The sequence below is a fragment of the Leptonychotes weddellii genome, chromosome 6, assembly GCF_054177405.1.
Source record: "Leptonychotes weddellii isolate Sample4059 chromosome 6, ASM5417740v2, whole genome shotgun sequence".
Lineage (NCBI taxonomy): Eukaryota > Metazoa > Chordata > Mammalia > Carnivora > Phocidae > Leptonychotes > Leptonychotes weddellii.
The window spans coordinates 27549077-27563645 of NC_138374.1; the positions used below are offsets into that span (position 1 = coordinate 27549077).

The 14569-nt window shown below is 55.2% G+C and overlaps 2 protein-coding genes across 7 annotated transcripts in view; one reads left to right on the forward strand and one right to left on the reverse strand.

Annotated features, from left to right (window-relative positions):
- The first annotated feature begins 282 nt into the window (after positions 1 to 282).
- Positions 283 to 5167, forward strand: SFRP5 (secreted frizzled related protein 5). The gene is made up of 3 exons (XM_006738309.3): positions 283 to 866; positions 2573 to 2650; positions 4071 to 5167. Exons 1-3 carry the CDS (start codon positions 344 to 346, stop codon positions 4415 to 4417), a joined length of 948 nt encoding a protein of 315 aa, XP_006738372.2. The 5' UTR covers positions 283 to 343; the 3' UTR covers positions 4418 to 5167.
- ZFYVE27 (zinc finger FYVE-type containing 27) overlaps positions 2746 to 14569 on the reverse strand; it is a 31264-nt gene continuing 19440 nt past the window's right edge. For 4 of the 6 annotated variants that reach the window (XM_081823691.1, XM_081823690.1, XM_081823689.1 and 1 more), the window contains one exon: positions 2746 to 3231. In XM_081823691.1, coding sequence (XP_081679817.1) covers positions 2984 to 3231 — 248 coding nt within the window. In that variant the 3' untranslated portion in view covers positions 2746 to 2983. Of the gene's footprint in view, positions 3232 to 12203; positions 13810 to 14569 lie in introns of those variants that run through there. The other 2 variants (XM_006738297.3, XM_031033550.2) reach the window with 1 other exon arrangement.

Consider the following 14569-nt stretch of genomic DNA (forward strand, 5'->3'; position numbering starts at 1 on the left):
CCCGGCGCTGAGGCAGGGCAGCTGGTGCGCGGGAGAGGGGCGCACGAGCCGGGGCAGGACGCGCGGGAGCCGACGGGAGGGGCCGAGGGGGGCTCCACCTCGCCTCCCCGCCTGGGCCCGCGGGCGGGGGTGGGGGGGCGGGCGGCTGGAGATTGGCTGGGGCGCGCGGCGAGGCCGGGGCCGGAGCCCTGAGGTGGGAGGTGCCAGGATCACTCGGTGCGCCCGGGAGCGGAGCGAAGGCTGCCACCACTCGGGCCACCTCGGCGGTGGCGGTGGCGGCGGCGGCTGCAGGGGAGCGGCGGGGCGGCGGGCGCACTCCGGGCAGCTGGGGACGCCGCGCACCATGCAGGCGGCGGCGGGGGGCGCGCGGGCGGCCGCGCTGGCGCTGCTGCTGGGGGCGCTGCAAGGCGCGCCGGCGCGCGCCCAGGACTACGACTACTACGGCTGGCAGGCGGAGCCGCTGCACGGGCGCGCGTACTCCAAGCCGCCGCAGTGCCTCGACATCCCCGCCGACCTGCCGCTCTGCCACACCGTGGGCTACAAGCGCATGCGGCTGCCCAACCTGCTGGAGCACGAGAGCCTGGCCGAGGTGAAGCAGCAGGCGAGCAGCTGGCTGCCGCTGCTGGCCAAGCGCTGCCACTCGGACACGCAGGTCTTCCTCTGCTCTCTCTTCGCGCCCGTCTGCCTCGACCGGCCCATCTACCCGTGCCGCTCGCTATGCGAGGCCGTGCGCGCCGGCTGCGCGCCGCTCATGGAGGCCTACGGCTTCCCCTGGCCCGAGATGCTGCACTGCCACAAGTTCCCTCTGGACAACGACCTCTGCATCACTATGCAGTTCGGACACCTGCCTGCCACCGCACCTCCAGGTAGCTCCGCCGCCGCCCCCGTGCGCTCCGACGCCCCGGGTGCCCCCGGAGGTGCCACCCCCTTACACACACGCGCGCGCACACACACACACACACACACACACACAGCCTTTGCTCAGCCCTGCATGCCCCGGGAATTGCAACTCCCCCCCCACCCCAGCCTTCCAGCCTACCTATACACACACACACATTTTCTGTACCTAGGAACCCTAAATTCTCCCACTCGCTTCCCCAATCCCCCCAGATTGGGAGACCTTCAGGTAAAGCTCAGTGCAGAAGAAAGAGCAGATTGCCAGGCTCTGCCACTGAAAAGGAGCCCTTAGGAGTTGCTTAACTTTGAGCCTCAGTTTTTCCATAAGTAACATAGGAAGTGAGCTCAGGTTCCAGAAACCTGTGAGATCCTCAGTGCCACCTCCCACCCACCCCAAGACCCATTACCCCTAATTCCTCCTCGGTCTCAGCCTCCCTTCACTGTGCACCCCCCACCCCCAAATGCCAAACTCCTTGCAAACAGAGTAAGCCTGAGCTGGGCACCAGACAGGAGAATAAAAAGTGGCACTGAGAAAGGTTTTGTCTGGGCAGTTGATTCAAGAGTCTAAGGAGCCCCTGATGCTGGGACTCCCCCGAGGGGCAGCGCTGCTTTCCCATTTTCCCATCTGACCGGACCCCCAAAAAGCAACTGGACTGCACCGCACGCTACCCACCCACCCACCCAGGTCTAACTTCATCCACACAGCCCTTGGTCCTACACCCCCATTTCCCTCCTGAGTCAGTTGGGTTGGGGTCCTGTGACTGGGGAGTGTTCTTGGGTTGGAAATGGGACCAGGAAGCAGGGGAGAGAGCCAGCTCAAGCAGAGACAGTGCAGTCCCTAGCAGGGATCCCGGCATGGTTCCTTTCTTGGTTTTCTTGGAAGCCACGTGTTAACAGCCTGGAAGGCAAGAAGTCCTGGGCTCGGGCTCGGAATCCCACCAGGCCCTGCCCTCTCTGAAGCCCGCTTTCCCCTTTGATGGGGGCGCCCACCCGGAGGCAGAGATATAGGACAGAGCGCAGGTGCTGTGTGGTGGCCTGAGAACCAGAGGCAGCCTGAAGTGTTTGTGTGGCTAACAATAAAACTGAGAATATTTCATATAAAAATTAAGAGTTTGGGCTTCCCTTGAAAAACCAAAAGTTCTGGCAATGTCAAGCTGCCCACCTTAGAGGCTGATGCTCTTCAGTTTACCACAGTCCCTACCCTACCACCTGCCGGGACCCTGTGTGCCTAGGAAGACCCTGCAGATACCCCCATCCCAGCACTAGCCTGGGAGTCACAAATCCTGAGTTCTAAGCTCAGTTCACAATAGTACTGCAGACCTGGGTACCACTCTGGGCCTCAGTTTTCTTTTAATAATACCTACTTCATAGGCTGAGGACTAAATGAAACAAAGTTTAGAAGACGACAACGCACATCATGGTGGCAGTTGCCAGGGTCATGGAGCAATTGTGCCCACGGGGGCACTTTTGTCCCCGTGCAACCTTGTCTCTTTTGGAACCTCACAACTACTCAGTGAGCACCATTACCATCATCCCATGTCCTGATGAGAGTGGAGGCTTGGCAGGGGGAGGTGGCTCCTCAGTGGGGTAAGCCCGTACTCTTGAGTGGCTTTTCGGACTCCGATGCCCTCATCAGCCTCCCCTCATCAGACCCCACCCCTGCTTCTCTCTTCAGTGACCAAGATCTGTGCCCAGTGTGAGATGGAGCACAGTGCCGACGGCCTCATGGAGCAGATGTGTTCCAGCGACTTCGGTGAGTGTGAAGCCCACGTGGCCACTGCCCCAATTCCTCTCCTCCTTGACACACACAAACACACACACAACAAACACCCATGTCCACAACCATCATAGTGAATACTAACAGTTTTTGCATCATGGGTCCCTTTTAGAATCTGATCATGACCATGAACCGTCTGGCCAAAGAAATGCACCTCATTTTGCAGGTCATCCCAGGGGCTTCAGAAGCCCCTCAAGGCCATGGTCCATGGGCCCCAAAACCAACCCCTGGCCAAGGCTCCTGCAGCCCTCCCTCAGCACCTGCCAAGAGAGGGGCCTCCAGGGCTGGATTCTCTTTGGGAGAAGCAAGCTAAGCCTGGAGATGGATGGGGGCGTCAGGGAAAGAGCTGGGCCCCAGGATGGAAGTGCAGCACCCTCGTCCCTGGGCACCTCTGCGTGGTACCCGATGCACCTCTGGCCAGGGGAGCTGCGGTCTCTTGTCCCACGCCTTCATGCTGGAGCCTCTCCATTCCTGGGACAGTGAGCCAAGTCTAGTCAGGACCACACGAGCCGGCATGTGGCCTTTGCCAAGCTGGCTGCTGTTTTGTCTTAGTCTCCCTGTTTATAAAAAAAGAGATCGCAATGAAATCCTTACTTTGGTCTTTTATGTCATTAGTCTGTTTGGAAAGAGAATACTCCTATTGCAAGGCGTGTGTGTGTGTGTGTGTGTCCAAGAGAGAAAAAGAGAGTGGGTAAGGGGAGAAAGAGAGAGACTGAAAGAAAGAGATTTTACAATTTCCTTCCCTGGGTGAACAGAGTCATTCTCTGGTATCTCCCTGGTTGCCCACAGAGATGGGGATCCAGAGGCCTGAAGAAGGGGGAGACTAGCCTAAGTGACCCCCCCAAGTTCCAGACTCCCAATCCCCAACTGTACTAGGCTCTCTACAGCCACCTTGTGTGCCCTGGCTGGTCACCCCGACCCCACTCTGGCCTTCAAGCACCTCCCCCATCCCCACCCTCCAGACACACCACATACTCTCCTACATGAACCACACAGCACCGAACAGCACACTCCCACCCATACTGTACAGTCTCACACAGATTACAGTGGTGTGTTCACACCAGCAAGAGCTGGTTGCGCGCATGCTGCTCAACCCAGCGCTCTGTGATGCGGTGGGACATGGTGGGGGGGGCATTCACCCCCACAGAAACCAGCACGTGCCACAGAGCAGAACCCCTCCCCAGGGCCAGCTGTCAAACATTTACCAGCCCACCCTATCACTGCTACACACACACACACACACAGCCAGAAATCCCATTTGGATCCCATGATCCCAGGGATCATGAAGTCTACCACCCCAAGGCCCAGGCACCAAGTGGGGGCCCAAGAGCATCCTGAGCAAACCTGCCCGTTCTCACCCTGTCCCTCTGTCTCCCCCCTCGGCACACACACACAGTGGTTAAAATGCGCATCAAGGAGATCAAGATAGAGAATGGGGACCGGAAGCTGATTGGAGCCCAGAAAAAGAAGCAGCTACTCAAGCCAGGCCCCCTGAAGCGCAAGGACACCAAGAGGCTGGTGCTGCACATGAAGAGCGGCGCCAGCTGCCCCTGCCCACAGCTGGACAGCCTGACCGGCAGCTTCCTGCTCATGGGCCGCCAAGTGGACGGACAGCTGCTGCTTATGGCCGTCTACCGCTGGGACAAGAAGAATAAGGAGATGAAGTTCGCGGTGAAATTCATGTTCTCCTACCCCTGCTCCCTCTACTACCCCTTCTTCTATGGGGCCGCTGAACCCCACTGAAGTGCGCTCCTCCCTGCCCACTGCAGCCAGCTGTGCCTTGCCCTCTCCCCATCCCTGGGGCACTCTCTCTTCCTGCCCACTTGGCCTCACCCCTACTCCCAGGCTGACTCAGCCCCTGCCTAAGTCGTTTCATGCAGCGTCGTTACCAGCACAGGCCCTAAGGAATGGGCATGGAGCCTGAGGTGTCCATAACTGGGGGGTTCTGGGGTCCCTGGGGACTTCCTCTCTTAGGAGCAAGGCTTTCTCATTTGGGAAGGAACCCAGGGTTTTGGAAAGTAGGTGGAGGAGAGAGCAAGGGAAGTGTGGAGGGGCTCTGAGCAGCCTGAGGAGGCAGATTCCCAAGCAGACCATGGTGTCAGCTCCCCTCTGTTGGTGGTGAGGCCTTGCCTTGAAGAGGAAAAGTCTCAGTATTAGGCTGAGCTATTTGGGGGACAGTTCCCTACCCCCACTGCCCACTCATGTCATCGTAGTCCCCCAGAGGAGAGGCATTAGGGTCACAGTGCCCTCCAGCCACAGTTCCCCACCTTCCCCATCTCTTACCCTTTCCCTTCCTGCTAGACTGGAGAGAAGCCCAGCCCAGACCCCCTCCCAGAGGCTGCTTTTTGGGGTTCGGCCCTCAGCCTCCGCATGTCCCTGTTACCCTGATGGTAAGTTATCACCACCGCTGCAAGGCCACAGGTACTAGATCTGACGCAGGCAAGGTTTGGTTTCTAATGTTTTTAAGTTTTTAATTAAATCAAAAAAACAACAGTTGGTTTCGACTAGGTTCTTTCTTTGTCAGCTGGTCCCCAAAGGTGGGCAGAGGGAGGTTCAGAAGGGACTTTTAGAAAGAGGCCCTTGTCCTAACCCACGGCCTGTCCACACAGACATACTTGCAATGCCCATGTTCTTGTAGGATCCCCTGAGAGCACAGGGTGAGGATCACCCTTCTCATCCCCATCACCCAGTGAGGAATGGAGACGACCGTCCCTTTGTTCCTGAAGAGGGAGAGAGACGCCGAGATCCCCAGCCTTCTCCCACAGTCAGAAGGCTCCCACAGTCCTGCAGCATGTCCCTGACACTGCATGCTCCTCGGATCCCAAGAAGCCTGGGCCACAGGGAACTACTCTGAAGAGCCAAGGGCCTAAACGTGTCAACTCCTACCCCTTTGGCACTCAGACCGCCCTGGGCACTGGTCCTGACCTGCAGGGAAGGATGGGGTCGACCTGTGCCACAGGGGCCAGAGGAGCAGCACCCCCAGGAGCCGGTCAGAAACACATACTAGGCCTACTATATCAGAAACCGCATTTTAACACATAGAACTTCAAATCATCTACAGAGCTTTTCCAAAATAGGGGCCCCACTCTACACCAATTAAATTGGAATCTCTGGAGGGGGCTCAGAAATCTGAATCTTCTAGATGTTCCCTGGGGTGGTATGCAGCCTGGGTTGAAAACCTCGATCTAGGGGCACCTGGGTGGCTCAGTCGGTTAAGCGGCTGCCTTCTGCTCGGGTCCTGATCCCAGGGTCCTGGGATCGAGCCCCACATCTGGCTCTCTGCTTGGTTTGGCAGGTAGTCTGCTTCTCTCTCTCCCTCTGCCTCCCCACCCCACCCTGGCTTGTGCTCTCACTCACTTTCTCCCAAATAAATAAATAAAATCTTAAAAAAAAAAGGAAAGAAAACCTCGATCTAGATAAGCCAACAGCTGAGGCAGGAGAAGGGTGAGGGGCTGAGATGACCTCAGGCTGGAAGGGTCTTGGTCCTGCATACCGGGAAGGAAGCAGCTATTGTAACTGAGGGCTTCTTCAGCGAGCTCAGAGCAGATGGTGCTGCTACCTGGAGCTGAATGGGGCAGGGAGGGGAGAAGGCCTGAAATGGAGGCAACAGGCTCCTGCCCCTCAAATGTCCAGCATTTGGAAGGGGTGGTGCCAGGAAGGAGACCCAGGGGTTTGTCAGCAGATGCTGAGGGACAGGGCAGATGTACCCAGAGCAGGGGTCTGGGGACACCCCCAGAGCAGCTTTCCTCACCAGCGAGGGTCCAGCTGCCAAGTCCAGTCAAGGCTTCCTGCTCCTCCAAGACAATGCAGCCGCGTTCTCTTGTGAGGACTTGGCTTCCAGGGCTCTCCGAGAAGCACGCTGCCACAGAGAATCAAGAAAGGCCAAAGGGCCCAAATTCTGCTTTGGGGCCAGTGCGAGCTAACAGGTGGTCTGACAGCCTGCCCATAAATCACCTCCCTGGGCACGCAGGTGGCCTCACCACAGGTCAGGAGCAGCAGAGGCCTGCTTGTTTCTCAACTCTCAGGGAGCCACCGCCGCCCACCCTCACCCAAAGCCTGCCCAGCCCACCTGCTCCCTGAATCTGCCCCTTGTCTCCCAGCCTCCTACCCCAACCAAATATTTACGGACACTTCTATGGTCAACCAGGACCAGGGATTATTTTTCCACTGAACACATAGGACTCCAGCTACTTCTGGCAGAAGCACAATACTGACCTCTGTCAGGTGCTGGCAGCCAGGGAGATGGAGCAGGCGGGAGAGAGACTCCCCTCGCGCATCCCGGGAAGCCCCAGTAAGACAGTCCTCAGCCACCCCCGACACAGGGGTCAAGCTCTGCTCTATATGTCGGCTCTGTCCCCAACATCTGCTGTCAGATCCCCCCAGCAGTCTCTTCCTGGGACCAAGAAGAATCCTCCCCAAAACCAGGGGAGCCCCCACAAGGCCTGAGCCCACCTTTCATTTCCTTCGGTCACAACACGCTCCCTCCCTCCCAGCCAGTCTGGAGACACACAGCTGGTGCTGCCCAGCGAGCATCTGGGGAACGATGCATCTGACAGAAACCCCAAGAAACAGTGGGGCTTCTCCACACCAGAGGTCTGGAGACAGCCAGGCACGAGGTCCAAGTCCCAGACTCATTCTGTCTTCCAGCTCTACCAGGGGGTGGCTTCTGTTCTCGTGGTTACAGTGCGCCCTCCTCCACACTTCTAACCACAGTCCAGGCAGCAGGGCAGGGAAGGAGAGCAAAAACAGCGTGTCAGCTGCCTCTGGCCCTTTTGATCAGGAAAACAGTAATTTCCCAACAAAGTCCCACCTGGTAGATTTCCACTTTTAGCTCACCAGCCAGAATGAAGTCACATGGCCACTCCTAGTTGCAAGGGAGCAGAGGAAGTCAGGTGTTTCAGTTGGGTACAAAATCAGAGTTCTGATAAAGAACAGAAAAGATCTGGGGCGGGCTGCTAAATACTCAAGATCAGGGGATGCCTGGGTGGCTCAGTCAGTTAAGCATCTGACTCTTCATTTCGGCTCAGTTCATGATTTCATGGTCATGAGACTGAGCCCCGCATAGGGCTCCACGCCCAGCTGGGAGTCTGCTTCTCTCCCTCCGTCTCTGTCCCTCCCCCAATCTAAAAAATAAATAAATCTTAAAAAAAATACTCAGGATCAGGTGAAAAGAGGTAGTAGAGCCCAGTTTTGAGTTCCAATACTGTGACTTAGTGACCATGTGACACTGGGAACACTGCCCAACTATAAAATGGAGTAATAATGTCTATTTCACAGGGTGGCTGAGTGTTCAGTGGGGAAACATATGAAAAGTTCCTGGAACCAGTGCCCAGCATTTAGAAGATATTCATTAAATGGTAATGAGTATTTTTACTAACCTAAGGCCTTAACCTGGCTAGCATGGTGCCTTACACATAACAGTACATTCCTAACTGATTTGTTAACTAAGAAACGCTACTGGCAGGAAGGTAGGGAAGAGACAGGAACATCTTACCTAAAACCCAGAGTTGTTACTTTCAAGATAGAACCTACATTTCGCATTTTACTTCAGAAAATACACCCCCGGAGGGTATGTAAGCTAACAGAGGAGAAGACATATAATACTAGAATAAATATCAAGCTCATGCTGGGTGGCAGGCACTACTCCAAGCACTCTGGCTGGTATTCTTATTTTTTTCTTTTTAAAGATTTTGTTTATTTATTTTACTGGGGGGGGGGTAGAGAGTGAGCAAGCACACCCATATGAGAGGGGAGGGGCAGAGGGAGAGAGAATCCTCAAGCAGACCCTGTGCTGAGTGTAGAGCCCGATGTGGGGCTCAATCTCACGACCCTGAGATCATGACCTGAGCTGGATACTCAACCAACTGAGCTACCCAGGCGCCCCTCACTCTGGTATTCTAATTTAAGCCTGCCAACAGCCCTTTTTAACGATGAAGAGGCTGAGGTTCAGAGAGGTTAATGAGCTTATTGAAGGACACACAGCTTGTACGTAAGAGTGGTACTAGAATTTGACCCCGGGCTCTTAACCACTATACTACTGCATGCAGGGGACAAAGCCAAGGTGTCGGGGGGAGACAGACTATCTGCCACCCTGCCTCGCAGGAAGAATTCTGGGAGCCCTGCTCAGAGCCCACACCAAGGGCCCTGTCAGCAGCAGGGGAGCCAACCTCAGAATGCGGCTTTTCTCCTGCCCCAAAGCCGCCCACCCCTGACCCCCTCCTCCCCTCTCAGCCCCATCAGCATCCAGGCTCTTGAGCCCCACAAAGGAAGCTCACAACCCACAACTGTTTAGTTGGTTGTAATCCTGGCTAAAGTTCACTCCTTGGGAAATCCAACGTGGGGGGTGGTTGCTGCTGGAATGTATGTGGCTGGGACCCAGTACCCCAGCCCAGACAGCAGGCTCTGCTGGGGCCCTGAAGAAAGCAGGCAGCCTGGGGAATCCGGAATCCCCAACCCCCAGCTGTGCCAGAGAATGGAATGTGCTGCTCTGGGGTGTTGAAACAGACCCAAACAAGGGAGGTGGTACTGGTGGGGGGAGCTCCTGCCACAAGGCTGCCTCTGTTCCTCTGGAGGCTGAACCCACTTTGCTAGGGCTCGGGATGGGCAGGGCCCTCCTATTAGCTCAGTGGCTCAGAAGATCCTGGAGCTAGTGGGGGCGAGGCAGAACAGAGGGGAGGGTGACAGCCAGGATTGTATGTTCACCCAAAGTTTCTCTGATAAGGCCTCTACAAGCACCCCTGGCACAATTCACAGCCTGGCTCCATAGCTTACTAGCTGCCTGACCTCAGGCATGTTACGTAACCTCTCCAGGCCTTCATTTTACTCATCAGTTAAATGGAGTTAATAACAGAACCTAGCTTTTGGGATTGTCATGAGGTTTAAATGACACGCTCAGCATGTTGCCTGGCACAGTGCTCAATAAATGTAGGTGTTGGGACGCCTGGGTGGCTCAGTGGCTCAGTCAATTAAGCGTCTGCCTTCGGCTCAGGTCATGATCCCGGGGTCCTGGGATGGAGTTCCGCATTGGGCTCCTTGCTGAGCATGGGGCCTGCTTCTCCCTCTGCCTGCAGCTCTCCCTGCTCATGCTCTTTCTCTCTCTGACAAAATCTTTTTTAAAAAGTAATAAAATAAAATAACATCCAAGATATGAAATAAAATAAAAGTAGGTGTTATCATGGTCTTAGAGCCAGCCACCAGCTATAAGATAGACGCTGGAGCCATGGCCTCTCAAAAGGGGTACCTCGAAGGTTCCATGGAGACAGGGCATGAAAATGGAGCTTTGCTGGGCTTGAGCCCTGAGGGCCAGGAGATCAACGACTACAAATCCTGAAGACCCCAGAAACCAGGACCAGTGCAAAGTCTGCCAGGGCTCACCACAGATTGCTCCCCATCCCTACCAAACCTCAAAAAGATCAACAGAACCCTCAACTCAAGCCAGGCTGTGGGAGCTGGCTGCCATTCCCAAGTCTGCCCCAATGGGTACCAGAGCTGGAGCAAAACCCGGCTACTATTCCTCCCAATGGGTTCCTGAGAGCAAACTGGGGGCATCTTTTAAACCAGGCATCCAATTCTACTATGAAGAGTCTGTCCTCCAGGCCACCTCGCATTCAGTCCTCTCCACACTGTGGACCCCAGCCAGCTGCAAGACATAACCCAACCGCCGTGGCTTCATTTTCCCACTGCGACCTGCACTTGCAAGTTGTCCCTCCCCGGCCTGCTCTCACTGAGGCCCTCACACACAATGTAAAGGGACAAGGAGGTGGCCCCCTGGCTTCCCTTCGGTGGGAAGACCCAGCCAAGACCCGATGATAAAACCCAAGTTTCCCAAGCCCCAAAATCCCATGTTCCAAAGGCTATGCGTGGTACAGACTACTTCACCAACGCTACGCATCGTTTTTGTTTTCCGAAAATAATATTGTCTCTGCTTTTTCAAACTACACTTTGGCCTCAGATGCTTTCCTGAGTAATAGTCTAAGATGAGTCTCTGGTTTAAAAAAACAACAAACAAAAAAACAAACACTGTTCTAAGCCATCCAGGACAGAGCTGTCTTGTCCCTAAGAGTGCCAGGATGGCAGTAACAGGTTGGCCTTTGGGGAGCACTTCCTGTGCTCCAGGCACCGTGCTCCATGCCTCGAGTGGATGGTCTCGCTTACTCCTCACGGCAGCCTCTAAGGGAGACAGCGCTATTACGCCCATTTTACAGAGGAAAGCAGCACAGAAAGGCCTGGGGGCAATGCCCCTGTGGAAACTCGCTTCAGCGGGGCTACGCTGACGGGAGAGGTTGGCCAAGTGTGGGGCCGGCCACAGCGCTGCCTACTTCTTACTGCCCGCAGACTCTCCCTGGCTAACACAGGCCGCTCCTGCTGAGGAAGGCCCATCCTCTCACGCCGTGGGGAACACGCCTCTTCAAACAGATGTGGTGTCCCCCCTGGAGTGAGGCGCCGGCCGGGATGATCTCTGAGCAGCCTTCCAGCTGAGCTACCCATGACACACGCCACCCACGAAAGCGCAAGCGCAGCCCCGGCTGCCTCTGCCCTGGGCCTGTGCCATCACTGCTGTCCCCCTCCCCCGCCACCTTTACTGCTCCTCTGGACCCCGACTGCTGAGGCCACTCTGCTACTTTTTAAAGTGAACACAGTCTTCTGTAAAAACTGCCAGGAAAAGGTCCTGGCTGCTCCCCTGCCTCTCGAGGCCCCTCGGAGCTGCTGGGGCTCCCCCTTACTAGGGGAAGTTCCCGAGCTAGGCAGAATCCCATCCTGGACCAGGCCACGGCCTCTGTGAGCTGTGCATGCATGGAGCCACGAGAACATGGCTGCAACCTAACCTCAGCTCTGACGCAGGGTCTCTCCTGCCATCTTCACTGCCATGGGCCTCCATCTGGAAGACACGGCTCGTAGCCAGCTCTGGTCTGCAAAGTGCCATGCCAAACCTTTCACTGCCGCTGGTCAACTTCCTTTGGCCTCAATGTCCTTACCTATAAAATGGGGAGAACAGTGCCTACCTCATAGGATCATCATAAGGATTACATAAAATGACGTGTGTAAAGCCCTCACCACTGTGCCTGGCACCCAGTATACACTCCACAAACCCTGCTTTCAGAGAACCACTTATCTGTCCCATCTCACAGCCAATCCTCTTCCAGCTGCCTTCAGCCTCCCGAGGGCCAATCCTTTTTTGCTTTCTAAGAAGGATTAGCTAAAATCTTTCCGTTCTAAAGCCTGCATTGTTTAGTGTTTGACAAGTCCTGGTCCTAACCCCAACTGCTCACAGTTCAGTCACAAGATGGGAGTCTCGAGTCAATCTGACAAACATGTGCTGAGCCCCACCCGCACGAGGCACAGCTTTCCTCCCTCCACCCCCCACCCTACCCCCCCGCCCCCCGCCCACCCCGCCGACGACAGCAGCCTCCATGCCCCCTCCAGCCCTGTCCTGCAGACACAGTGCAGGCCTGCAAACTCAGCCAGCGCAGGGTGACTCTGGCTCTCCAGCCTCAGAGAGAGGGTTAGTGCAAGGACCAGGACGAAAAGGTCAGAAGCTTGAGGGCCTTTTTATTGACAATTCTCCATATACACAGAGATCCTTTTCATTCCTCTCCAGTGTAAATAAAGCACAGGGTACTTAACTCTCATCTCTTAACAAAGGAGCCCGAGGCCTGCCTGGTTCCCCAGGGACTTGAACCTCCCTGGCCTGTTGCAGGCCCCTGGCTGCCGAGCCCTAACTAGCCCCAGAAAGCTGGCCCAGGATGGCCTTGTCTCCCCAGCTTGCCTCCTCGGATCCCTGCTCAGCCTCCTATGGGTCCTGGGTCCCCGCCAGCCCATGACTCCAGGGAAGCATCCTGGAGCAGGAGAAGCCCCCCACTGTCTCCATCCCACTCCTTGTGCCACATGTTCCCAGGAACCATGCAATAAATAAATAAATACTTCAAAAAGGCAGGGTAGCTCCAGGGGAGAGAAAGGGTGCCTGAGCCCGCTCAAGGCTTAGGAAGAGACACTGGTGCCCTAAGAGTCCAGAGTGAACATACAATTATTGAAGAGAGGATGGGGACCTCCATGGCCTTAACCCTTAAGTTAGACTGTCCTGCTGAGGAAGAGCACCAGAATCTAGGACCCAGCCCGGAGAGATCCTACTACATTTCCCAGGCCCCCAAGGGTCAAGGGCTTCAGGACCTCTACTCTGCTCGCCTGTCTCACACTCCATGGGACAAGGGGCCAGGGAGGGGGAACACAGCTCTGGGCCAGAGGAGGGGTGCCTGTGGCTCTGAACAGGAGGAGTAAGAGTGATCTGAATGCCTGGCATCTACCCAGGGAGACTGTCACCAGGGTAATATGTGGGCTGAGATTCTGCAAGTCAAAGTTTCTGCAAGGTGAGCCTGATGTCCTTTGAGCTGCTGGGGCTCCCTATGTTTTGCTCCATTTAATACTAAAGGACTCTGACAGGCCCTTCTAAACATGCCGTCCTCTGGGAGAACATGGAAACTTCAACCCTGATCTAGGACTTTTGGTCTTGTTAGCTCTGGCCACACCCTCTGGTGGAGAAACAATGAGATGCTGATGCCTGAAGCAGCAGAGCTGGGTTATGCCATGCCCAAGCCCTTCTGAAGGCTCTCAGAGGCCAAGGGGCTGGCCCAGGAACCAGCAAAGGAAGAATCTCTTCTCCCAGTCTCTGATCTGTGGTCTCCTAGAATTGTGAGGTGTGTGGAGAGACACCCTGATGCTCAGAGATCCCTACAGAGACCAGGCCTAGCTCACTACTGCCCTCTAGTTTATATTCCCTGCCCAGCTCTGAGTCCACTAATTTCAGCCCAGGGCAGAGGAGGGCAAACCTGCCAGACCCTCCAGGGGCTCCTCTTCCCTCTGGGTTTTGAGAACTGCCACTTACTAGCCACCCGCAAGAGAGGGGAGCAGCTCCAGAACCCCCCCAGCTGGAGACAGCAAGGATAGGAAGGGGAAGCCTACCGAGCGTTCAGGCCACATTTGCCCAGCACACACCACAAGGGGCTAGGGACAGGAAAGTGAGGCCTGCTGCTGGCCCCAAGGACCGACGCCCACTTTGGACCCCAGCCCCTCTTCTCACTTGCTCAAGGTCTGGTTACACGAGGCACACACAAATACAGTCTCTCTCTGGGCTTCGGGGGCTGAAAAGGAGGAAGAACTTGGTGAGAAACTTCCTCATGCCCTTTGGTTCTTGGCCCCCAATACTACAACCATCTCCCCGACCCCCAAAGCCCCACACAAGCCACCCACCACCCAGCCCACATCCTCGCTAACCCAGCTCCCTAGCCTGCCCTCAGACTCCTCTTTCCGTGTGGACTGGGGACTTCGGGAGTGACCATACCAAGAGCAGGCCTCTCCCAGGTGCTCTGCATTAGAAATTATTTTGGCACCAACAAAACACCACTAAAAATTTTTTTTAGTAAAATACCAGAAGAAAACTTTCCAACATGTTTTAACAGCGGTTATCTCTAGGTAGTAAGATTACATGATTACTTTTTTCTTCCTCCTCCTATATAATGATCTCCAAATCTTCTAGAATAAGCATATGCTACTTGCATGACAAGAAAAACAAAAAAAAAGCCTCAATTTCTGATTACAGCACATTATAGGCAGTGTGCAGAACATGCTCCCACTACTTGTAGAACGTGCATGTGCATACATATGTATCTTGCACACGGTGCCCTTCCTTTGTTTATCTGTATCTTTGGTTTTGTTTACAATGAGTATGTACAAGTTTTATAGAAGGAAAGAAATTTTTCATTTTGTTAAAAGCGTTACCAAGTTAATGAGAAAAAGAATAAAATTCAGCACAGTGGTTTCCTCTGGGGAAGGCAGGGTGGTGCTGGGAGCCTTGAGGTGCTGCTAATGCTCTGTTTTTTAACTTCAGTGAAGAAGCCACAG